The following is a 26560-nucleotide window of genomic DNA, read 5'->3' on the forward strand; positions in this document are numbered from 1 at the left end:
TGATTACTTTTGAAATGTCATCACTGTTGTTATGTCGGCAAACATGGCAGCCAATTTTACTCACAGCAAGGTCCCCCAAAGAGCAGTGAAATAAATGACCAGTTAATCAGTTTTGACAGTATTGTTTGAGGGATAAATGTTGGCCAGGACATCACAAGAACCCTGCTATTCTTCGGTGAGTGCCATGGGATCCCTTACAATCACCTCAGTAAGCAGACATGGGCTCAATTTGCCCCAGTATTTGCGGCACTTTTTTAGAGTAGGCTGCTTTTTCTGGCCTAACTTAAAAATCCACAGTTTCCCCAATCAATTTGCATCAGCCTAACTCATTTAGTTAAGTTTTTTTTAATCCAAAGGGGGCGTAACCAGCCACCAACGCAAATTCTGGCCATTTGGTGAATTTTGGCCAGCTGATAGTTACTCCATTTCTACTTAGGCCAGCGTATGTGGCGCCTCGAGAAAACCCTTGCGGAGAGTTTAAAAAAAAAATTGGTGGAGGTAAATAAATCGGAGGCCATTCGGCCTGGGCTAGGGGTGGGAAGCGGAGCGGACCGGGAAGGCACTCACTCGGGGATGACAGAGGATCAGCGGGGCAGGGATCGCACTGACCAACACTCATTCGGGGCCACAGCGGACCGGGACCAGCACTCACTCGGGGCCACAGCAGACCGGGAAGGCACGCACTTGGGGCCACAGCAGACCGGGAAGGCACGCACTTGGGGCCACAGCAGACCGGGAAGGCATGCACTTGGGGCCACAGCGGACCGGAAAGGCACTCACTCGGGGCCACAGCGGACCGGAAAGGCATGCACTCGGGGCCACAGCGGACCAGTAAGGCACTCACTTGGGGCCACACTGCGCATGAGCGTCCATTTCAGCGACGTCAAAAAACGTATGTTTTTTTTCCTGTGCATGCGCAGAAGGCCCGGCTGCGTTTTCCGGCACAGACAGCAGGCTCCACCCCCCGAGGCACCTGGCCACGCTGCGCAGCTCCGGATTGCAGTATAAAGATCAGGGAAACTTTGGACATAGTTTTTTGCTGCATTTCTGGACCTAAAAACCCGGCGTAACGCCAGAAAACGGGCTGGGCAAAATTGAGCCCATGGCCTCATTTTAAAGTCTCGTCTGAAAGTTGGCACTTCCAACACCGCAGTCCTCCCTCAGTACTACACTGAAGTGCCAGCCTAGATTGTGTGCTCATATCACTCTTTTAGTCAATAAAGAATTTAAAAAGTTAAAAAGATTAGAAAGGTTGATTATATATAGCAGCAAGAAGGACCCATTAATGTTAGCTGTGTTCATAGTAGATAGAGCATTTAACAGATAAGTTGGGTAAAACACGGAATACAGAAAGGAAGATCATGCTTAATAAACCTGGCAGTTCCTTGAGGAGGTGGCACATAATGTGGGTGGGAAAAAGCAGTGGGTCAGGTGCTAATGTACTTTCAGAACCCCTTTGACAAGGTACCACATGGGAGACTAATGCAGATTAAAGGGCATGGAATTCAAATGTGATGCAGCCTGGAATCCTCAAGCCAACGATTAAGGAAATGGGTATGGCATTCATTAATATTTTTAAGAGTTCCAAACATATAGGAACAAATGTTAACTGGATATTCAAAAATGAACTGCGCCATGATTAGTTAGCCTAGCACTGTTAGTGACGTAAAGAACAGTTTACATGATTGTAGCGATGTTCATTTAAAAAGTGGTGAGCTCATGAGGAAGAGTAAGCACTGACTGAGATGCAGCAGAGCCATTTACTTGATATTCTGAAGCGGCAACGGAACTAGTGAACAAGGATTATCTAGTGGATAAAATTTGTTTTGGGAAAGCATTTAATTAAAGTCCCACATTTAAGTCTTTTCAAGCAGATTAAGGCACAGGAAGCAAATGGCGAATAAACTTGCTGGATTGAAAAGTGGTTTGGCTGGAGAAAGCAGAAGGTGATGGAAGGAAGAAGCTCTGTTGGGGGTAGGCATGGATTAGTGGAGTTCCACAGTGGTCTTTTCTGAGTCCCTTGCTATTTATGATATTCATAAATGAGATGTAGGAAGCTACTTCTAGTATATGATTACAGCGATTGCTGCTGGCACCAGACTGTGAGGCCCAGTGATGAGTATAAGAGCGATTGATAGCAGTCAAAGTGGTCTGAACCAATTAAGTGGATGGGTTAATTAATGGTAGATGGATTTTAATGTGCATAATTTTAATCAAGATGGATCAGGAAGAATGAAACGTGTGTATGATGACGAAGTGCCCATGAACAAAGGCATTTGATAAAGTCACTGCGATTCAAAGTAACTCATTGTGTATGAAGCGCTTTGGAATGTATCCGAGAACAGTGATAAAGTACAATATAAATGCAAGTCCTTCGAGTATTTATTTTCATTTGCTGCAAGTATCCAGCCAGGATGACACTAATTACAAGACTAACCATGTGCTCGGATGTATCTCTAGGTCATTTGATTAAAATCTACAATACGTCATCCTAACCTTGTATCAATGATTTAGCAGGATAGGCTACATTCGGTATTCCTTTGAGTTACCTTTGAGCTGAATATCTAGGGGAGATCTTTCCAGGGGTGACAATACTTCTGCCCGCCCGATGGACACACCACTGACCGGGCCCCGAATCCTGGGGTCAGGGGCATTTACATATCTGTGCCGGGTGCCTGCGCCACTTCAGGTGGGGGAGGGACATTGGCAATGGGGTCAGGTGGCAGCGTTCGAGAACCAGCTGGAGATTTTTTAAAGTTAATGTTTTTTTACCTGTTTCTAAATAGCCTACTGCAGTCAATCACTCTGCGAATGATTCCCGCAGAGAAACCCTGGCCGTATAAATTTTAAATCCTCCAATACCTTGAGCAACCTGGGTGCCAGTGGCGCACTAATGCTAGAGTGCAGATGATGGGAATTACTTTGTATTATGTAATATCTGCATCTGTACAGCAACATAATACGCTTGCTCTATTAGACACTTGCCCTCAAGTCATTTGAAAATTTTGGCGAATGGAAAAGGATGCGGGCATAACATAATCTGGTCCTGACTCAATTTCTGCTCCCCCCACTTAGATTCCAATTCTTGTCTGGCCACGTGTCCCTGAATATTTGTCCCCTTCTCTCGAAATGACTTTAATGGCTTGCTGAAAGATCAGGGAAGAATACCAACTGATTGGCACCATTGTAATTTGGATCACAGGAGGCTGCTGCCAATGAACTGGCTCCCTTTGTTTCTATTGCTAAATATGCCTCCCATCTCTTGGGCAGCAGACTCGTAGGCACATAGGAACATGAGTAGCCCATTCAGCCCCTCGAGCCTGTGCCACCATTCAATAGATCATGGCTGATCTGTATCTTAATTCAGTATACCCGCCTTGGTTCCGTAACACTTAATACCCTTGCCTCACAAAAATCTATCTATCTCAGTTTTGAAATTTTCAATTGACACCCCCCAGCCTCAACAGGTTTTTTAGGGAGAGTGTTCCAGATTTTCACTAGCCTTTGTGTGAAGACGAGCTCCCTGAGATCACCCCTGAACAGGTTAGCTTTAATTTTAAAGATATGTCCCTTTGTTCTGGACTCCCCCACCAGAAGGAATAGTTTCTCTCCATCTACCCTCACAACTCCTTTAATCGTCTTAAAATCTAACAGAAAGCGTTCGCCCCAAATCTGCTGGCAGGATTAGGAAGCCGGATTTGCAACGCAAATGGAGACAGCCAGCTCACAGTCACTGGTCTCCCAGAATCCCAATTGAAATGGAGTAATATAAAGCAGCTAGATGCGTTCAGCACAGAGAGTGAACCAAACGGAAAGATTGATCAGGGTCATGATTCAGGACTGTTAGGACCCCGAGAGGTATGAATGATGTAGATGAGTTATCGGCTGTACAAATTGGACAGCGAGGACAAAAGTACAATTTCTGAGCAAGTCTCGAGATTAGAAAAAATTATTTCCTGACAAAGTAGTGGATATGTTTAACATACTCCCAGCAACAGTAATGAATGTGGTGCCTTTAAAAAGAGTTGGATGTATATCTGGCTAGAAAGGGATTGAATGCTTTAAGTCTAGATTGACTGTGCTACAGAACACAATGGTTCCTGAGCTGCACAGACCATGGAAATATCATCCATCAGGCAAAGCTAGATAACAGAGGAATTAAAGTTAGTCAGATATTATGGAATTTCACAATTATCTTTTGGCAATGTGAAAAACCGTCTCTGAACAGATTAAAGGGAAAATTTATCTTTTGACAAAAAAAAGAATATCTCTTTTTCTCAGTAATTAAAGAGCTGCTAGTGAATCGTGTCAGTGTGCAGCCTGGAAATGTGCAGTTTATGAAACAGATTTATTTTTTAAATGGGCTTATAATTACAGCATGAAAGGAGCATTGTTCTGTTTGAATTTCTTGGGCTGAATGGCCTCTCCTTATGCTTCTACACATTGTGAGCCGCAGAAATTATGAGCTCTGGACTGTGGAGTTTGCTGAAGTTTCCTGTAAGCCTTGATGTACCATCAATGAAACACATACAGGAAAGGATTGTAAATAGTGACATTTCTGATGGGTATAATATATTTACTAAGCCGAACCCTGGCCCTAAACCCTCGATCTTCCTCATTTTCTTCACTATCTTTCCTCATACCCTCAGGTAGGACCTGGGAGAGGAGTGGGGGGAAGCAATCAGGAGAGAGGGTGTCCAGGAGAGGGACTGGGCGAACGGGAGAGGGAGGTCAGTGATTGGAAGAGGGAGAAGGGGCGAGTGGGAGGGGGCAGTCAGGAGAGGGAGCAAGCGGTGTCCAGCAGCGGCCCATGTGGTTTTAATGTGGAGCTGGGTGGAGAACTCCTGCACCTCCCGGCTCCACATTCAGCTAAGTATTTTTTTTTAAACTTCCATTTTTGGTGGCGGTCTGCAGAGATCCCTTCAAGATCCGCTGGTTTGGCTGCACATAGACCACGTTTACCTGAATGCAGCTGTCCCAACACTGGCTCTGATCAAGGCAGCCAACTTTTACAAAGTGAGATTCAAACAGGCATTAGGCCCTCTATTTGCGTATGCAAAGTTCCTGGCACTTGTTTCAGGCACAGGTCTTGCACATCTCTTTTCCTACCTTCACCAATATGGCAGGTAGAGTAATGAGTGTGCACATGCAGCCATATTGGATGCTTCGCCACCATTTTGCGCATGAAAAACCAGAGCAGGGCCATTGAATTTTTGGGCCCATATATTTCTATTTTCAGGAATTAATTGAGAACGCAATAATGCAGGTAAGTTGAATGAACAATCTGTCCTAATCCATATTATTTAAATTTGAGAAGTAGACTTCTACAATGTTTACAAATAATAGATTTATTCTCTTGACTATTAACACTAGAGCAAGGGGCCGAAATTCAGGTCATCAGCATTGTGCGGTATGGAGTCCAGGCCAAAAAATCCCCGCCCTCAATTTGGGTCGGGGTGGCTAGTTGACCCCAAAGCAGTGGCCACAGGATTCCGCCGCATGGCCGCTAAAAACGGGCATTAACGGGTCTCTAAGACCCTGAATTTCGACCCCCAAGTCTTTAATGGACAATCAATGGTGCTATTCGGCAAGCACTTCAAAGAATCATATAAAATGTATTATTTCCTCATTAATTAGTTCTTGGAAAACACAGTAGTTGACAAATAAAGATTACTTTTGTACTGAATTCATTGGTAACGCAGACATCTGCAGTTTTGGAGATCTTTGACTCATTCAGGAAAACAGGGCCTGAAAAGGTCACCAATGTGACTTTTAATTTACCGCGATCTAGTATGAGACTCAAAAAAAAAAGTCTCTTTGAAAGTGATGACTGAAATTTTGTGTGGTTATTTCGATATTGCTTACACAATGCACCATTCTATGCCTGGTGTTGCCTCCCCAAGGACACTTTCAGCCATTTTCTACAGACCACTGCATAAACATTCATCACTGTTATGTTTTTGCGGTATTTTCTACCTTTCTTACTCTGGATTCTGTTCAAATTCTGTATTTTGGATCACTTTAATAGATGAGCCCCAACTCCCTGTGACCTTGAGAGGGACTCTTGATATCTGGGTAAGGCCCAGGATAACAAACAGAAAAACCTTCCAGTTAAATATATTTAGTCACTAGAATTATCCTCTACCTTCATAGGATCTCTCCCATCTTGGATGAGTCAAGAGAGCATCACACCATCAGGCCTCATTTTAAATTTAAAACATTAAGCAAATGTATTAACAAAAGATGACTGAACAAATAAGAAATAATCATATGATAGTTATATATTTACAACAGAAATCATTCCACCTAATTCCTCAAGATGAAAATAATAGAGGATTGCAACTCTAAGTACTAAGCTACTAAGCTAACTCTTTGTAAATACAGTTTATATGATGCATTGTTTCTTTTATATTTCTCATCACTCGAGAGTGTATACTAACCTAGCCTAATCTCTTGAAAGCTTCAAACTGAATTCTTCTGTCACTCCGAATAGCACCAGCCTGACTTCTCAGGTGGAACAGAACAGCTCCTTTTTTAATATCCCAGAAAAAAAGTAACTGGGAGGATAAATACTTGAAGGGGAAAAAAATTGCAGGGCATGGGACTTATTGGATTGCTCCTTGAAAGAGCCAGTGCAGACTCGATGGGCCGAATGGCCTCCTTCTGTGCTGTATTATTCTATGATTCCTGAATCTTGCGTAATTGATCACTGGAATTTTAACAGGAACTGTCAGTAATATACATGGAACCAATAACGCATTGTTTATATTCAAATGATTCCGTAATATTGTATTGGGTTAAGCTTTGGAAAGGAATTGAACTGCAGTCGGGTATTTTCAAACTGTTTGGGGCTGAAATTGGGCTCCTGTGCGCCTGCTGTTAGTGCCTCCGGGAGGCACGTCATTGAACCGCGTGGCCGTCTCCCTTGAAGCGCAATTCGCAACAGCCATTTCACAACAGGTCTCTCATAGAAACAGCGAAAATAGGAGCAGTAGTAGGCCATTCGGCCCTTCCAGTCTGCACCACCATTCAATATGATCATGGCTGATCCTCTATCTCATCACCATATTCCAGCTTTTTCCCCATACGCCTTGATGTCTTTGTTTCCAGAAATCTATCTATCTCCCTCTTAAATATATTCAGTGACTTGGCCTCCACAGCCTTCTGTGGTAGAGAATTCCACAGGTTCACCACCTTCTGAGTAAAATAATTTCTCCTCATCTCGGTCCTAAATTTCCCAGCCCGTATCCTGAGACGGTGATCCCTTGTTCTAGACTTCCCAGCCAGGGGAAACATTCTCCCCGCATCCGGTCTATCCAACCCCATCAGAATTTTGTGCATCTCAATGAGATCTCCTCTCATTCTTGTAAACTCTAGTGAATACAGGCCTTGTCAACACAATCTCTCCTCATATGACAGTCCTGCCATCCCAGGAATCAGTCTGGTGAACCTTTGTTACACTCCCTCTATGGCAAGTATATCCTTTCTTAAGTAAGGAGACCAAAACCGCGCACAATACAATGCGGTCTCACCAAGGCCCTGTATAACTGTAGTAAGCCATCCTTGCTCCTGTACTCAAATCCTCTTGCAATCATCAGTTGCTGAGATGTCTGACTCAAGTGCAGCAATGCTGAAAATGAACAGCAGCAGGTTCAAATTACCTCCCCTTTCAGAGCTAGATCGAGCTGGAGTCAAGGATTGAAGGCTGATTGCTGAATGCAAGTCAGCTGAAATTGGTAAATCTCTGTGAATAGCTCCCCCTGCAGTGCCCAGCTGAGGCCATTCGCGCCTCACTTACCGTTCACCCCCCCCCCCTCACTCCTGGGGCAAAATGCCCAATTTTCCACAATTTTGCAAGCCATTTCGCTGGGCGCTAAATTTTCTAAAAGTTAGCGCCCCAAACGGGTCGCTACCGAATTTCACCCCCTTTATTTACTCTGAATTTAAAGGAACAGGCACCAAACCAAAACTAAACAAAAACAAGTCATTTTGGTCACATTCATGTCATTGCTGCAAGTTTCTGATGCGTTTAAATCTAGAGGTGAGCATAGAGAAATGGCCATGCTTCTAAAATGAGAGTTATTAACATTTCAGACTTAAATAAAACAAAGTATCTCTTCCAAATAATGCTTTTGGATTAAAGAGGTTTAATTTTTAAGTCACCCTGACCTTCACATGATGCTATGTGGAACTTGGTAAAAATAGTGATTAATGTCAATTTGGTGATAATTCTACTGGTTCGCACTTATTTATTTAGGTTATTTATGCTGCTGCTGGGAAAATTAGACAAACTGTAGTTTTGAATAGCTACTAAAATAGCTACCAAAATTCCCTGGATTCTGGGGAGGTCCCAGCAGATTGGAAAACTGCAAATGTAATGCCCCTGTTTAAAAAAGGAGGCAGACAAAAAGCAGGAAACTATAGACCAGTAAGCCTAACATCTGTGGTTGAGAAAATGTTGGAGTTCATTATTAAAGAAGCAGTAGCAGGACATTTGGAAAAGCAAAATTTGGTCAGGCAGAGTCAGCATGGATTTATGAAGGGGAAGTCATTGACAAATTTGCTAGAATTCTTTGAGGATGTAACGAACAGGGTGGATAAAGGGGAATCAGTGGATGTGGTGCATTTGGACTTCCAGAAGGCATTTGACAAGGTGCCGCATAAAAGGTTACTGCACAAGATAAAAGTTCACCTGGTTGGGGGTAATATATCAGCATGGATAGAGGATTGGCTATAGAACAGTATACAGAGAGTAGGGATAATTTCACTCCTGAAAGGCCTGGCTCTAATCCTTTGACTATGTCCCCCAGTCCTAGATTCACCAACTAGCAGAAATAGTTTCTCTCTATCTACCTATCAGCAATGTTCCCTTTAAGCTGCGTGTCCGCGCAGTGCTCTGGAGCTCCTGCGCAGCCGGCTCACCAGATTTTAAATAGAGTAACCCCACATTCGCGGATTGTGAATTAGCTGCGCAGCTCGTTAAAGGGGTAGCAGCTCAAAAAAAATTAAAGGGGACATTGCCTTTTGGTTGCCCTAAATATATTGAAAATATCGATCAAATCACCCCTTAACCTTCTAAATTGCAGGGAATACAACCCTAGTTAATGCAATCTTTCCTCGTAATTTAACCTTTGGAGTCTGGGTATCATTCTATAAATCACCGCTGCACTCCCTCCAAGACCAATACATCCTTCCTAAGGTGTGGTGCCCAGAACTGAAAATGCTACTCCAGGTGTGGTCTAACTAGGGCTTTATATAGCTGAATCATGACTTCTAATCCCTTGTATTCTAGTCCTCTAGATATAAAGGTCAGCATTCCATTAGCCTTTTTGATTATTTTCTGTAACTGTCCATGACAATTTAATTATCTATATACATAGAACCCCAAGTCTCTTTGGACCTCCACTGTTTCTAGCTTTGCACCATTTAGAAGGTATTCTTTCTATCCTTTTTAGGACCAAAGTGAATGACCTCACACGTGCCTATATTGAAATCCATTTGCCACAGATTTTGCCCATTTACTTAATCTATTAATATCTCTTTGTCATTTTAAACTTCCATCTACATCGCGTACAATGTCGCTTTTCTTTGCGTCATCAGCAAACTTGGATATGTGCCTCTCTATCCCATCATCTAAGCCGTTAATAAATACAGTGAATAGTTGAGGCCCCAACACAGATCCCTGTGGGATACCACTAGTCACATCCTGCCAATTAGAATACTTGCCCATTATCCCTACTCTTGGTCTCCTGCCGCTCAGCCAATCTCCTAACCCGGTCAACAATTTTCCTTCAATTCCTTAAGCTTAAATTTTAACTAACAGTCTCGTATGAGGGACTTTATCAAATGCCTTCCGAAAGTCAATATAAATAACATCCTCTGGGCTAGATTTTACACTTTCATGCAGATCGCCCAAAAATGGGCATTGTTTCCGGCGTGGGCGGTAAAAATGGGTTTTCAGATTGCTGACTTGTCGCCCATTCTCAAAGCCCCTAGTTTCCATTTTTGAAATTGGGCATTACCACGAGCGATATGAAATGGGCGTTAGCGTTAAATCTCTCTGACCTTCTGCCGTAAAGTGTCGCGTCCTTCGCAACGGCATGGCAACGCTCGATTCCCACGATGTCAAGGGTCATCATGACATGCGCAGAAAGGAGAGAGAGAGATGAGAGGGACTGAAAGCATGTGTGGCTGTTGTGTGTGCTTGTTTGGCTATTGTGGGAGGCACGAGGAAGATTCACCAGCATCAAAAAGCCTACTAAGCACCAAGAACATAGTTGGCACCGAGTTTTTGTCCAACAAATAATATATAATATGGAAGGGATGGAGGAGACCCTGGAGCTGGTAGCCACGAACACTGGTGGCAGAGGGCTCCCAGTGGTCCCAGAGCACGGCACTGCACCCCAAGGTGCTGCACCCTCATTGCCAATGACACATGAGAGCCAGGAGCAACATCTTGCTTCTGGCTCGGAGCACATTCCCACCTCGTGACTGTCCTCTCCCGCATCCGTCCAAGCTGCGCATTGGCTCAGATAGCTGCACTGTTACACGCTGGTATACGCCTCGGTGAAAGTGTTGACGATGGCTTGGAGATTGACCTTTGAGTGCGCAAGTGTCGTCCGCGCACTGTAGTTCGATGGCAGAGGATGGAACAATCTTAGATCTAGCCTGGAGGCGGCGAAGGTTGAACAGGTTCCCATTGGTTCTATAGTTTAGTTCGACTCCAGCGGGGAGCTTGTTGAGAGTGAGATGAAGCATTGCAGCAAGGAAGATTGAGAAGAATGTTGGTGCGATGACGCAGCCCTGCTTGACCCCGGTCCGGACGTGGATTGAGTCTGTGGTGGATCCGTTGGTCAGGATCACTGCTTGCGTGTCATCATGGAGCAGGCGAAGGATGATGACAAACTTTTGGGAGCAGCCGAATTGGAGGAGGACGCTCCATAGTCCCTCATAGTTGACAGTGTCAAAGGCCTTTGTGAGGTCTAAGAAGACCATATACAAGGATTGATGCTGTATTTCTCTTGTAGTTGTCAAATGGAATGTTGGCCTTTATTGCAAAGGGGATGGAGTATAAAAGTAAGGAAATCCTGCCACACACACAAGTTTTTGCAGAATTATTTCCTCTTCTGTTTCTCGAGTGTATGATCTGCGATTGAATTATAAAACTCTTTAGTAAAGTAAATCTTTAGATACAAGACAGCAAGAATGTTTTAAAGAACGCTGCATGGCCCAGGTTGTACTGGTTTTTTAACCAACTGTTGCACTTAAAAACTGCCAATGGATTTAAATTAACAAAAATACATATGCCACCAGCACCATCCCAGGCACGGGGAGTGATACTGGTTTTTTTGTGGATTTAGATAAAGATCACTAAAAGTCTCCCGCGTACAAATCAATACCACCTTTGAATTGGATCCTGGCTTTCATCTCAGATGTCACTTTGTAATTTTTGTTGGTTTACCGTTTCCCATCTTCAGCTGCTTTCAAGTCTGCTTTGTACCAGAATAGGCCAGTCATGAAGAATTAGGCTTTTCAATTTGTTTCTATACCGCATGCCTAATGACTACATCAAATACTCTGGAAAATATGCTTGATACAGCAGTTGTACTCCAGAACCCTCCCCCAGTATTGGTCCATGAACTCCAACCAATCCCACACTGCACCAGCGTGACATTTGCGGTTACTATCTCTTTGAGCAGGTTGCCTGGTCAGTGACAGTTACACCACTGAACTCCAAGTCTATTTTATGTAGTTTGCTCATCCTTGAACTAATTTCATTGAGGATGCTTAAAAGGAGAACTTTGCCTTTCTGACTGGGGTGAATTTAAACTAGGGCGACTATATTTTCTAAACCAAATCCGGGGACGCGCAGGGTAGGAGCACAGCACATTCGCCAGGACGGAAATGTAGGTTGTGCAACCTATATTTTTAACAGTCACACTACAACTGCAAAACCAATGTGCATATAATTACTGCGTTGGTGACGTCACACGATTGACATGCATTCAGACACCATTCATAAATAATATAACACTGTTCAGTCCATTGACCTGAAACTGTGATTATGTCTCACGGTATGATATGCATATATTGCAATAAACATGGCTCTAGACTTTCCCAATGTTGGGGAAGTCCAGAACTAGGGGACACAGTCTAAGGATAAGGGGTAAGCCATTTAGGACTGAGATGAGGAGAAACTTCTTCACTCAGAGAGTTGTTAACCTGTGGAATTCACTACCACAGAGAGTTGTTGATGCCAGTTCATTGGATATATGCAAGAGGGAGTTAGATATGGCCCTTACAGCTAAAGGGATCAATGGGTATGGAGAGAAAGCAGGAAAGGGGTACTGAGGTGAATGATCAGCCATGACCTCATTGAATGGTGGTGCCGAATGGCCTACTCCTGCACCTATTTTCTATGTTTCTATGTTAGTCTGTTCGGGGATAAGTTTCGTGAACCGGGGACTCTTTCGGGGACATTGTTTGCCCGGGGACACACAACCTCATCCGAGGACTGTCCCTGGAAAACGGGGATATATGGCTAACACCAAAACAACAACTTGTATTTATATAGCGCCTTTAACATAGTGAGACGTCCCATGGCGCTTCACAGGAGTATTATACAATAAAAATTTGACAATGAGCTGCATAAGTAGAAATTAACGCAGGTGACCAAAAGCTTGGTCAAAGAGCTATGTTCTAAGGAGCGTCTTGAAGGAGGAAAGAGAGGCGGAGAGGTTCAGGCAGGGACTTCCAGAGCTTGGGGCCTAGGCAGCAGAAGGCAGCAGAAGGCATGGTTGAGTGATTATAATCAGGGCAGAATTAGAGGAGTGCAGAAATCTTGGGGGTTGTGGGGCTGGAGGAGATTACAGAGATAGGGAGGGACAAGGCCACGGAGGGATTTGAAAATAAGGATGAGAATTTTGAAATTCTAAATTTAAATTGTTACCCTAATTTAAACCCAGGCCCGAGTGGGAAAAGGGTATTGCTCTAACATTGCCTGAATTACAGCTATCTTAGTATTTAATGATTGTTATATTTGATTCCCAGGCCTACCACTGTGACTTCAAGAGCATCTTTAGCACAGATGCACGCATTTAACTTCCCTGAGATCCTCGATGATAACAATGAGCTGGCAACGGTGATTGAGCCTGATGAATTTTCGAACTTTAATCTGCAGCAGGAAAAAGCAGACTATCTTCAATGCAATGAGATCATTCTGCAATTTCTGGCTTTCAGCAGGTAACATTTGGAGCGATGGGATATCTAGACTCTCAAGTAACCATTACCTCGGCTAGATAACGTGCATTGACTTACAAAAACATGTCATTGCCAGGCAAATGTATCAAATATGTTTGAAATTTTTGAAAAACCCTTATGGTGCAAGTGTCACATCACTAAATCCAAGGGACTGCCTATGATGATGACTAGACCTTGGGGTCAAAGGGAAAGAACTGTTGAGAGTGGCAGGAAGAGAGCGTGGATTCATAGGTTTTTTTCTAACCATTTCATGAGACAATTAATATCCCTTTCCGTTTATTACTAAAGTTGCAGGCTACAGGAAATCTAACTTATATAGGCCACTGTTGGATTTCTCTTTTTAAAACCTGAGCTAAAAATCAACAAAATTCTATTTCTTTGCCTTGTGACTGAACTGCATTCAGATTTTGTTTTAATGTCCTGCCTACACGCTTTGACCCTTGACCTTTATTTCTCATTGTAAAATATACCGGTACCACTGAGCTTCAGCTAACACCTAAACCAGGCTTTGTACCAAACCCAGAGATTTCATTTAAACTAAGGAAACTGCAAGGAGTTACTGCATATTTTGAGTTGTCAACTTATGGAACAGACTGTGACTTAGCGCACTGGATGTGAATGTTGCAGCCTTCAAAAGAGAAATGAACGGTTACCTAATTTGACTGAATTGTGGAAGAAGTAGATGTAAATCATCTTTGTCAGCCGTGAACCTGAACCTTTTTCTGATGGAGCAGCAAGATGGCCTGAATGGCTAATTTCCATTCCAGCCTTCTCACTCAGTGTAGTATCTGTTAAATGATCAGTGTTTTTTGCAGCCACTTTTGTGGACCAACGCAAACAAAAACAAAAATCACCTCAAACAAAATAAGCAAGATAAAAAAGCTGTTTCATTCTGATTTGTACAAATGATCAAAACAAGGGACAAACCACTTGGGCTGCCACAACAATGGCATTCTGGGAGTACAGACATGTTCTTGCTCTCCCATTTTCAACAGAAGTTTCTTTAGTTATCTTTGCCCTTCAAGGACGTCTTTGCAGAGAATAGTTTGTTCTGTTAATATAATAATGGAAATATTGAGTATTAGTTTTGAAGTTTTGGTTGAAGTTTCAAATTTTGTTGAACTACAATTGTTGACATCCTATGTTTGGAACATTTTTGTGATGGAAATTTGTGAAGAAGGCCTGCATTGACTGTATTGTGTTGACTGACCGACTCTGGTTGATCTGTGCTTGATTTTGGTCGATGCTGTTGCCTAGTTTGTCTTCTAGGTGTCAGCCTTGGTTCAGTGGTAGCACTCTTGCCTCTGAGTCAGAAGGCTGAGGGTTCAAGCCCCACTCTAGAGATTTGAGCACAAAATCTAGACTGACACTCAGTTCAGTACTGAGGGAGTGCTGCACTGTCAGATGTGTTATTTTCTGCATGCGACGTTAAACCGAGGCCCTGTCTGCCCCCTCAGGTGGATGTAAAAGATCCCACGGCACTATTTGACCAAGAGCAGGGGAGTTTTCCCAGTGTTCTGGGAAACATTTATTCCCCCATCTGTAATATATTTGCTTCATGGGTTCCTTGCTGAAGAATTCATAGCAACGCATTGTTATTAAGAACTAGTTGGTTTATTAAGAGGTTTAACAATCACGATACATTATCAGTTCATCCACTAGACTCACAACTGCATTCCTCATCGTGGTGACGTCGACCCAACTGACTGGGGTTTTATTGAGTCTTGTGAACATCACGTGACTGGCTAAACCACTCACAATGCAACTCACAGGTGCATATATTACACCATCCAACACCACCAAAAACAGATTATTTGGTCATTAATTTCATGGCTGTTTGTGGCACCTTACTGTGGGCAAATAATTGTCTGCTGCGTTTCCCTGCGTTATAACAGTGACTACACTTCAAAAGTAGTTAATTGGCTGTAAAGCACTTTGCTACCTCCTCCTGAGGTTATGAAAGGCGCTGTATAAATGCAAGTTCTTTCTTCTTAGTACATGGGACCTTCAGAAGTGCACAATCCGCTGATGTGTCGGGGTGTTTAGTCCACTGAAAGGAGATCTTGTAGACTAGGATAGCTTCATTTGGTACTCTTAATGAATGAAAGGGCTCTAGTTCAGAGTCAGATAGAGAACATAGTATATGGCAGGTTATTCTCAGAAGCAAAACAAATCATTGACTTGTTTGATTGCTGTACAGTAATGCTATTGTGTTCTTTGATGTTCAGTAATAATGTGGTGGGATTGCTAGTGGTTTAATGTTTTATCAACAACCGATAATTGCACAACAATTCCCTCCAAGTCACACACCATCCTGACTTGAAAATATATTGGCCGTTCCTTCATCGTCGCTGGGTCAAAATCCTGGAACTCCCTCCCTAACAGCACTGTGGGAATACCTTCACCACACGGACTGCAGCGGTTCAAGAAGGCGACTCACCATCACCTTCTCAAGGGCAATTGGGGATGGGCAATAAATGCCGGCTTTGCCAACGATGCCCACATCCTGGAATGAATTTTTTTAAATCTTCTTCAAATGGCCGTGTTTTTATTGAAAGTAAACATGTTATTTTGAAGTGATTTAGATTTGCAGTTTGGAATTCAGGATGTGGATTAGCGTACTTTAGTAATCTTTAGCAAATCAAAAAGAATTGCCACCTTGGGTTCAGTAAAAGTTTTCATGGCTGAGAGCATATTTCAGTGGTGACCACAGGAGCTGGGGAAGGTCTTGTTGCAGTGAATGCCAAACTTGAACTCTGCTGGATATTCACTAAAGGCATAGATCAAACATATACCAGTTCATCAGTTTTGAATGTCAAGTGCCTGCCTGCTATTTAATGCAGGGAGTAGCACATTTGAAACTTACAGTTACAAGACTTTGCAGAAAATAAATTGAGCCAGCATGGAGCTGAGAAGCCAAGCAGCAAGCATTGTGGGTGGTATTGTGGGATTCAGCTTGAGACATTCAAATTTAATATTCTTAATTTGGAATGTTCCTTCAAGGCTAAACCTATGATACATGAAGGAGACTTGAAACAGAGGATCAGTGGAACTTCAATTTAAGCTTTAAAGTACCCTCTGGCAAAATGTGTTAATACAAATGGAGGGAATGCTTTATTGCAAAAAATTAAGCAGCCAAATTAGGTTCACGGCTGCATTTGTCACTGTAGCTGACTGTAAAACTACATGGAGGCGAGAGAGAGAGAAAGTGGAGAGATGATGCACAACATCAATAACTTTTAACATTAAATAATATAGAGATGTCCTAACATGGGCTATGGAGCGGTATGGTGCGGTTCTCCACCCTGATTGCCAACAGTGGGAGAAGAATAACTATGGTCGCTACGTGCAGCAACTGCATAAATATGCTGAGGAAGATTTCCTTTATTCAGTATTTATAACAAAATGTTTTGAAAGTGTCATGATTTCATTGAATGACTGAACAGAGGAATCTTCACATTTATGACATTGCTACACTTATGACCAGAGGAATTCTCAGCCCAGTGCTAGTTCCTGCTGTACATGGAAATGTGGTATTTCCCCACAGGAATGGAGGCAACATTGGAGAGTGAGTCACTGTGGATTGCTCACGTACCTCCTTGCACCCAGTTGCCGAGTGGTAGATGCTTGTGTGGAGGTCCCCGGTAACCCTGCCAGTTGGAGAGTGATGTGCGAGGAGATAAGAGAAAGGGCAATAAATGCATTCATCCAGTCAACTATTGGAGTTTCATTTTTAAGTCTACCATGAAAATCAGTAAGGCGTTATGCTTTCAAATAGAGACACTGGTTGATGACGTCATTGAGGCTTCTATATCAGTGCAGTAAGGCTTGGCTTTAACACTCTTCTGAATCAGAGGGCTGCCCCACAGAAAGTAACATTACTTTCTTAGAGCTAGTAATTCGGTTGATTAGTACCACCCTTGAGCGGCCCTCTGGGACACTGTCAGTGCCTGCCGCGAACTTCAGTTTGCGCTTGCCACGCCGCCCACTTGGTGACATCACCGAGTGTGCAACACCCCCATAGTCCCGCGTTTCGAAAATTCAGTCTTTCACCTGCTATAGCGCCTGGCGATGAGACCAGCAGGGGAAAGCAGGCGGTCCAGCGACGATCCCAGGGCGATATCATTCGGAGTGCAAGGTAAGTGCTGAAATTTCACTTTTTCAACATTTATTTACTTGTTGCTGTAGTGGGGGAGTGTGGGTAAGGTTTGTTGACTTTTTCAACAGGATTTTCTTTTCCATCGTTACAAAAGAACATAAGACATAGGAGCAGGAGTAGGTCATTTGGCCCCTCGAGCCTGCTCCGCCATTCAATAAGATCATGGCTGATCTGATCTTGGATTCAGCTCCACTTCCCTGCCCGCTCCCCATAACCCTTCACACCCTTATCGTTCAAAAATCTGTCTATCTCCACCTTAAAGGCCTATAAAGGCTCAGCAGTTGGGCAGTCCGGGGAGCGGCGAGAGAGGCGGGAGTCGGTGAGAGGCAGCGGCCTATAAAGGCTCAGCAGTCGGGCAGTCCGGGGAGCGTCGAGAGAGGCGGGGCTTGTACAGCTCCAGCTGGGAGAGAAAGCAAAAAAGAAGCAGAAAGAAATCAAAAGGTGACGTCACAGCCAAGGGGGTAAGTGATTGGCTGGTGATTGGTGAGTAGCTTTTCTTTTTCTTTTTATATCAGTCAGTAACTTTTAACATTGTTGTTGTCAATTTAAGTGTATCTAAGGGTTAAGTCATGGCAGGAGAGCTCGGTCACATGATATGCTCCTCCTGTACCATGTGGGAACTCAGGGACGACACCAGTGTCCCTGACGACTACATCTGCGGGATGTGTATCCGCCTCCAGCTCCTGACGGACCGCGTTGTGGAATTGGAGCTGAGGGTGGATTCACTCTGGAGCATCCACGATGCTGAGAATGACGTGAGCAGCACGTGTAGCGAGTTGGTCTTATCGCAGGTGAAGGATCCACAGCCAGATAGGGAATGGAAGACCAGCAGGAAGAGCAGTGCAAGGAAGGTAGTGCAGGGGTCCCCTGCGGTCATCCCCCTGCAAAACAGATACACCATTTTGAGTACTGTTGAGGGGGATGACTCATCAGGGGAGGGCAGCAGCAGCCAAGTTCATGGCACTGTGGCTGGCTCTGTTGCACAGGAGGGCAGGCAAAAGAGTGGGAGAGCGATAGTGATAGGGGATTCAATTGTGAGGGGAATAGATAGGCGTTTCTGCGGCCGCAACCGAGACTCCAGGATGGTATGTTGCCTCCCTGGTGCAAGGGTCAAGGATGTCTCGGAGCGGGTGCAGGGCATTCTAAAAAGGGAGGGAGAACAGCCAGTTGTCGTGGTGCACATTGGTACCAACGACATAGGTAAAAAAAAGGGATGAGGTCCTACAAAACGAATTTAAGGAGCTAGGAGCTAAATTAAAAAGTAGGACCTCAAAAGTAGTAATCTAGGGATTGCTACCAGTGCCACGTGCTAGTCAGAGTAGGAATCGCAGGATAGCGCAGATGAATACGTGGCTTGAGCAGTGGTGCAGCAGGGAGGGATTCAAATTCCTGGGGCATTGGAACCGGTTCTGGGGGAGGTGGGACCAGTAAAAACCGGACTTGGGCAGGACCGGAACCAATGTCCTAGGGGAAGTATTTGCTCGTGCTGTTGGGGAAGAGTTAAACTAATATGCTTGGGGATGGGAACCAATGCAGGGAGACAGAGGGAAACAAAAAGGAGACAAAAGCAAAAGACAGAAAGGAGATGAGGAAAAGTGGAGGGCAGGGAAACCCAAGGCAAAGAACAAAAAGGGCCACTGTACAGCAAAATTCTAAAAGGACAAAGGGTGTTAAAAAAACAAGCCTGAAAGCTTTGTGTCTTAATACAAGGAGTATCCGTAATAAGGTGGATGAATTAACTGTGCAAATAGATGTTAACAAATATGATGTGATTGGGATTACAGAGACGTGGCTCCAGGATGATCAGGGCTGGGAACTCAACATCCAGGGGTATTTAACATTCAGGAAGGATAGCATAAAAGAAAAAGGAGGTGGGGTAGCATTGCTGGTTAAAGAGGAGATTAATGCAATAGTTAGGAAAGACATTAGCTTGGATGATGTGGAATCTATATGGGTAGAGCTGCAGAACACTAAAGGGCAAAAAACGTTAGTGGGAGTTGTGTACAGACCTCAAAACAGTAGTAGTGATGTTGGGGAGGGCATCAAACAGGAAATTAGGGGTGCATGCAATAAAGGTGCAGCAGTTATAATGGGTGACTTTAATATGCACATAGATTGGGCTAGCCAAACTGGAAGCAATACGGTAGAGGAGGATTTCCTGGAGTGCATAAGGGATGGTTTTCTAGACCAATATGTCGAGGAACCAACTAGGGGGGAGGCCATCTTAGACTGGGTGTTGTGTAATGAGAGAGGATTAATTAGCAATCTCGTTGTGCGAGGCCCCTTGGGGAAGAGTGACCATAATATGGTGGAATTCTGCATTAGGATGGAGAATGAAACAGTTAATTCAGAGACCATGGTCCAGAACTTAAAGAAGGGTAACTTTGAAGGTATGAGGCGTGAATTGGCTAGGATAGATTGGCGAATGATACTTAAGGGGTTGACTGTGGATGGGCAATGGCAGACATTTAGAGACCGCATGGATGAACCACAACGATTGTACATCCCTGTCTGGCGTAAAAATAAAAAAGGGAAGGTGGCTCAACCATGGCTATCAAGGGAAATCAGGGATAGTATTAAAGCCAAGGAAGTGGCATTCAAATTGGCCAGAAATAGCAGCGAACCCGGGGACTGGGAGAAATTTAGAACTCAGCAGAGGAGGACAAAGGGTTTGATTAGAGCAGGGAAAATGGAGTACGAGAAGAAGCTTGCAGGGAATATTAAGACGGATTGCAAAAGTATCTATAGATATGTAAAGAGGAAAAGGTTAGTAAAGACAAACGTAGGTCCCCTGCAGTCAGAATCAGGGGAAGTCATAACGGGGAACAAAGAAATGGCAGACCAATTGAACAAGTACTTTGGTTCGGTATTCACTAAGGAGGACACAAACAACCTTCCAGATATAAAAGGGGTCAGAGGGTCTAGTAAGGAGGAGGAACTGAGGGAAATCCTTATTAGTCGGGAAATTGTGTTGGGGAAATTGATGGGATTGAAGGCCGATAAATCCCCAGGGCCTGATGGACTGCATTCCAGAGTACTTAAGGAGGTGGCCTTGGAAATAGCGGATGCATTGACAGTAATTTTCCAACATTCCATTGACTCTGGATCAGTTCCAATCGAGTGGAGGGTAGCCAATGTAACCCCACTTTTTAAAAAAGGAGGGAGAGAGAAAACAGGAAATTATAGACCGGTCAGCCTGACCTCAGTAGTGGGTAAAATAATGGAATCAATTATTAAGGATGTCATAGCAGCACATTTGGAAAGAGGTGACATGATAGGTCCAAGTCAGCATGGATTTGTAAAAGGGAAATCATGCTTGACAAATCTTCTGGAATTTTTTGAGGATGTTTCCAGTAGAGTGGACAAGGGAGAACCAGTTGATGTGGTATATTTCGACTTTCAGAAGGCTTTCGACAAGGTCCGACACAAGAGATTAATGTGCAAAGTTAAAGCACATGGGATTGGGGGTAGTGTGCTGACATGGATTGAGAACTGGTTGTCAGACAGGAAGCAAAGAGTAGGAGTAAATGGGGACTTTTCAGAATGGCAGGCAGTGACTAGTGGGGTACCGCAAGGTTCTGTGCTGGGGCCCCAGCTGTTTACACTGTACATTAATGATTTAGACGATGGAATTAAATGTAGTATCTCCAAATTTGCGGATGACACGAAGTTGAGTGGCAGTGTGAGCTGCGAGGAGGATGCTATGAGGCTGCAGAGTGACTTGGATAGGGTAGGTGAGTGGGCAAATGCATGGCAGATGAAGTATAATGTGGATAAATGTGAGGTTATCCACTTTGGTGGTAAAAACAGAGAGACAGACTATTATCTGAATGGTAACAGATTAGGAAAAGGAGAGGTGCAACGAGACCTGGGTGTCATGGTACATCAGTCATTGAAGGATGGCATGCAGGTACAGCAGGCGGTTAAGAATGCAAATGGCATGTTGGCCTTCATAGCGAGGGGATTTGAGTACGGGGCAGGGAGGTGTTGCTACAGTTGTACAGGGCCTTGGTGAGGCCACACCTGGAGTATTGTGTACAGTTTTGGTCTCCTAACTTGAGGAAGGACATTCTTGCTATTGAGGGAGTGCAGCGAAGGTTCACCAGACTGATTCCCGGGATGGTGGGACTGACCTATCAAGAAAGACTGGATCAACTGGGCTTGTATTCACTGGAGTTCAGAAGAATGAGAGGGGACCTCATAGAAACGTTTAAAATTCTGACGGGTTTAGACAGTTTGGATGCAGGAAGAATGTTCCCAATGTTGGGGAAGTCCAGAACCAGGGGTCACAGTCTAAGGATGAGGGGTAAGCCATTTAGGACCGAGATGAGGAGAAACCTCTTCACCCAGAGAGTGGTGAACCTGTGGAATTCTCTACCACAGGCCAATTCACTAAATATATTCAAAAGGGAGTTAGATGAAGTCCTTACTACTAGGGGGATCAAGGGGTATGGCGAGAAAGCAGGAAGGGGGTACTGAATTTGCATGTTCAACTCATTGAATGGCGGTGCAGGCTAGAAGGGCCGAATGGCCTACTCCTGCACCTATTTTCTATGTTTCTATGTTAAATATATTCAGTGACCCAGCCTCCACAGCTGAGAATTCCACAGATTTATGATCCTCTGAGAGAAGAAATTACTCCTCATCTCAGTTCTAAATGGGCAATCCCTTATTCTTAAACTATACCCCCTAGTTCTAGATTCCCCCATGAGGGGAAACATCCTCTTTGCATCGACCATGTTGAGCCCCCTCAGAATCTTATATGTTTCAATCAGATCACCTCTCATTCTTCCAAACTCCAATGAGTATAGGCTTAACCTGCTCAACCTTTCTTCATAAGTCAACCCCTTCATCTCAGGTATCAACCTCGTGAACCTTCTCTGAACTGTCCCCAGTGCTAGTATATCCCTCCTTAAATAAGGAGACCAAAATTGTACGCAGTACTCTAGATGTGGTCTCACCAATATCCTGTCCATTTGTAGCAGGACTTCCCTGCTTTTATACTCCATCCCCCTTGCAATAAAGGCCAACATTGCATTTGCCTTCCTGATTACTTGCCTTACCTGCATACTAACTTTTTGTGTTTCATGCACAAGGACTCCCAGGTCCCTCTGTACTGCAGCATTTTGTAATCTCTTTCCATTTAAATAATAATTTGCGTTTTTATTTTTCCTGCCAAAGTGGATAACCTCACACTTTCCCACATTATACTCCATCTGCCAAATGTTTGCCCACTCACTTAGCCTGTCCATATCCCTTTGCAGATTCTTTGTGTCCTCCTCACAACTTGCTTTCCCACCCATCTTTGTATCATCAGCAAACTTGGCTACATTACACTCGGTCCCTTCATCCAAGTCATTAATATAGATTGTAAATGGTTGAGACCCCTGCACCGATCCCTGCGGCACCCCACTAGTTACTGTTTGCCAACCTGAAAATGACCCATTTATCCTGACTTGCTGTTTTCTGTTATTTAGCCAATCTTCTATCCATGCTAATATATTACCCTCAACCCTGTGAGCTCTTATCTTGTGCAGTAACCTTTTATGTGGCACCTTATCCCAATGCCTTCTGGAAATCCAAATACACCACATCCACTGGTTTCCCCCTTATCCACCCTGCTCATTACAGCCTTAAAGAACTCCAGCAAATTTGTCAAACATGATTTCCTTTTCATAAAACCATGCTGACTCTGTTTAACTGCATTATGATTTTCCAAATTTCCTGCTACTGATTCCTTAATAATGGACTCCAGCATTTTCCCAAGGACAGATGTTAGGCTAACCGGTCTATAGTTTCCTGCTTTCTGTCTGCCTCCTTTTTTAAATAGGGGCGTTACATTTACAGTTTTCCAATCCGCTGGGACCTCCCCAGAATCCAGGGAATTTTGATAGATTACAACCATGCATCCACTATCTCTGCAGCCACTTCTTTTAAGACCCTAAGATGCAGGCCATCAGGTCCAGGGGACTTGTCCACCTTTCGTTCCATTATTTTACCAAGTACTTTTTCTTTAGTGATAGCCCCTTGATTATCTATTATTGGGATGTTTTTCGTGTCTTCTACCGTGACGACCGATACAAAATATTTGTTCAAAGTCTCTGCCATTTCCCTGTTCCCTATTATTAATTCCCCAGTCTCACCCTCTAGGGGACCAACGTTTACTTTAGCTATCCTCTTCCTTTTTATATACCTGTAGAAGCTCTTACTATCTGTTTTTATATTTCTTGCTAGTTTATTCTCATAATCCATCTTCTCTTTTTTTTTTAGTTGTCATTTGCTGTTTTTTAAAAATATCCCAATCCTCTGGCCTCCCACTAATTTTGGCTACGTTGTATGCCATTGTTTTCAATTTGATACCATCCTTTACTTCCTTAGTTAACCACAGATGGTTCACCTTTCTCTTAAAGTCTTTCCTTCTCACTGGAATATATTTTTGTTGAAAGATATGAAATATCTCTTTAAATGTCTGCCATTGTTCATCAACCATATTAAACTTTAATCTATTTTCCCAGTCCACTTTAGCCAACTCTGCCTTCATACCTTTGTAATCACCTTTATTTAAGATCAGGACATTGGTTTGAGATCCAACTTTCTCACCCTCCAGCTGAAGTTGAAATTCAATCATGCTATGATCATTCTTTCCTAGAGGATCCTTTACTATGAGATCATTTGTTAATCCTATCTAATTACACAGTAGCAGATCTAAGATAGTCTGCTCCCTGGTTGGTTCCGCAACATACTATTCAAGGAAACTATCCTGGATAGACTCTTATGAACTCTTCCCCAAAGCTACCTTGGCTAATTTGATTTGTCCAATCAATATGAAGATTAAAATCGCTCATGTACCTTTCTTGCAAGCCTCCATTACTTCTTGATTTATTCTCTGTCCAACAATGTTGCGATTGTTAGGGGGCCTATAGACTACGCCCACCAGTGACTTCTTTCCCTTATTATTTCTTATCTCCACACAAACTGATTCAACATCTTGATCTTCTGGGCCCATATCATTTCTCACTACTGCACTGATCTCATCCTTTACTAACAAAGCTAACCCCACCTCCTTTTGCATTCTGTCTATCCTTCTAAATTGTCAAATATCCCTGAATATTCAGATCCCAGCCTTACAACCACGTCTCTGTAATGGCTATCAGATCATACCCATTTATATCTATTTATGCCATCAACTTATCTATCTTGTTACGAATGCTGAGTGCATTCAAATAAAGAGCTTTTAATTTTGTCTTGTTACCATTTTTCCCTACTTTGACCCCACTATCTGATATACCTTTATTTTTATACATTCTGTACCTTCCTGTCACACTCTGATTATCATTTCCCCCAATGCTACCCTGCTCTATTACCTGCTCCTTGCTCTTTGTCTTTTTAAATTTCCGCTCACCTGAACCCTGCCCCCCACTATTTAGTTTAAAGCCCTCTCTACAGCCCTAGTTATTCGATTCGCCAGAACACTATCCCAGCATGTTTCAAGTGAAGCTCGTCCCAACAGAACAGTACTTACCCCAGTACTGGTGCCAATGTTCCACGAACCGAAACCCATTGCTCCCACACCAGTCTTTGAGCCATGCGTTCATCTCTCTGATCTTATTTACCCTATGCCAATTTGCTCGTGGCTCAGGTAGTAATCCAGAGATTATTACCTTTGTGGTTCTGCTTTTTAATTTAGCCCCTAGCTGCTCATACTCCCTCAGCAGAACCTCTTTCTTTGTTCTATCTATGTCATTGCTACCTACATGGACCAAGACAACTGGATCTTCCCCCTCCCACTCCAAGTTCCTCTCCAGCCCAAAGGAGAGGTCCTTGACCCTGGCCAGCATCCTAGAGCCAAAGATTGAGTAGGCCTTCTGCGCTATCACTCGGTTAGCGCCCGAGGAGGAGTGTGGAACGCTTCTCTTAGCGCTCCATTCTCCTCTTGGGGCGATACAACTGAATATCCCACTTTGAGGCGGTAGACAACGCCCCGGTGCCGTCACCGCCTCACGGCAGGCGATACCGAACTTCTAGCCATAACATTTTATGAGTCCACAGTTAAGAAAAAAACCCTCTCCAATCGACAAGGTATTGATCAGATGAAATTTATGTCAATAATTAACATGCTCTCTCTATTGAATTGCCAATAATGAATTCTCCCACAAAGATCTGTCTGCTTGTTAATCAGTGGGATTTAGTGGACAAATTGATCAGCCCAGTAATCAACATCTAAATTTCTAGCATGTAAATGAACCATAAATCATCTTAAATACCCGTTTCTTCATTTATTGAAATATTTTCTGTGCTTTGTTGAACAGTATAAAACAGCTTTGAAAAAAATTTAAAGTTGGTAACTATGTAATATTTGATTATAAATAATCTGACCATTAATGTTTGATAGATTTCACTCTGCCTGAAGAACAGATGTGTCAGTCTTGGTTCAATGTTAGCATTCTTACCTCTGAGTCAGAAAGTCATGAGATTTGAGCACATAATCTTGGCTGACATTTCAGTGTTTACTGAGGGAGCGCTGCACTGCCTTGAGGTGCCATTTTTCATATGAGAAGTTTAACCCTCTCAGAAGGATGTAAAAGATCCCACGGAACTATTTGATGACGGGCCAGGGAGCTTTCCCAGTGTTCTGGGAAACATTTATCCCCCATCCAACACCACCAAAAACAAATTATTTGTTGATCATTAATTTCATTGCTGTTTGTGGCACCTTGCTGTGCACAAATAATTGCCTGCTGCGTTTCCCCACATTCTAACAGTGACTACACTTCAAAAGTATTTCATTTGTTGTGAAGTGCTTTGGGACGTCCTGAGAGCATTAAAGGGATTGTATAAATGCAAATGTCTTCTTTTCTTTAATGGTAGGGTATTCTGCAGAGACTGAAGGAACAGAGTTCATGTTAAATCTGTAACATGTCTGTTTTGCTACAGTTATTCTGTAGCTACTGAGAGCAGTGCGAGCTGGCAGTACCTGAATTATACTGTAGAAATAAGAAGCAAATTTGTAAATGCTGGAACTATACAACAACTGTTAGCAACTGAAAAGGTTAACGTCTCGGGATAGAGACCCTTTTTCAGTACAGGGAGTTATACTGCTAGTTCAGCCGCGCTGTCTAACCAGGGAAATGCAGAGCACAA

The 26560-nt window shown here is 43.4% G+C and overlaps 1 protein-coding gene across 4 annotated transcripts in view; it reads left to right on the forward strand.

Moving 5' to 3' along the window:
* Positions 1–26560, forward strand: part of nphp4 (nephronophthisis 4) — a 516026-nt gene that overhangs the window by 387060 nt on the left and 102406 nt on the right. For 3 of the 4 annotated variants that reach the window (XM_070860148.1, XM_070860149.1, XM_070860150.1), the window contains one exon: positions 13051–13242. The exons of the other annotated variant lie outside the window; for it this stretch is intronic. In XM_070860148.1, coding sequence (XP_070716249.1) covers positions 13051–13242 — 192 coding nt within the window. The remainder of the gene's footprint in view (positions 1–13050; positions 13243–26560) is intronic. 4 annotated transcript variants of the gene reach the window in all.

Source organism: Pristiophorus japonicus, chromosome 18, assembly GCF_044704955.1.
Source record: "Pristiophorus japonicus isolate sPriJap1 chromosome 18, sPriJap1.hap1, whole genome shotgun sequence".
In the NCBI taxonomy this organism is placed as follows: Eukaryota; Metazoa; Chordata; class Chondrichthyes; family Pristiophoridae; genus Pristiophorus; species Pristiophorus japonicus.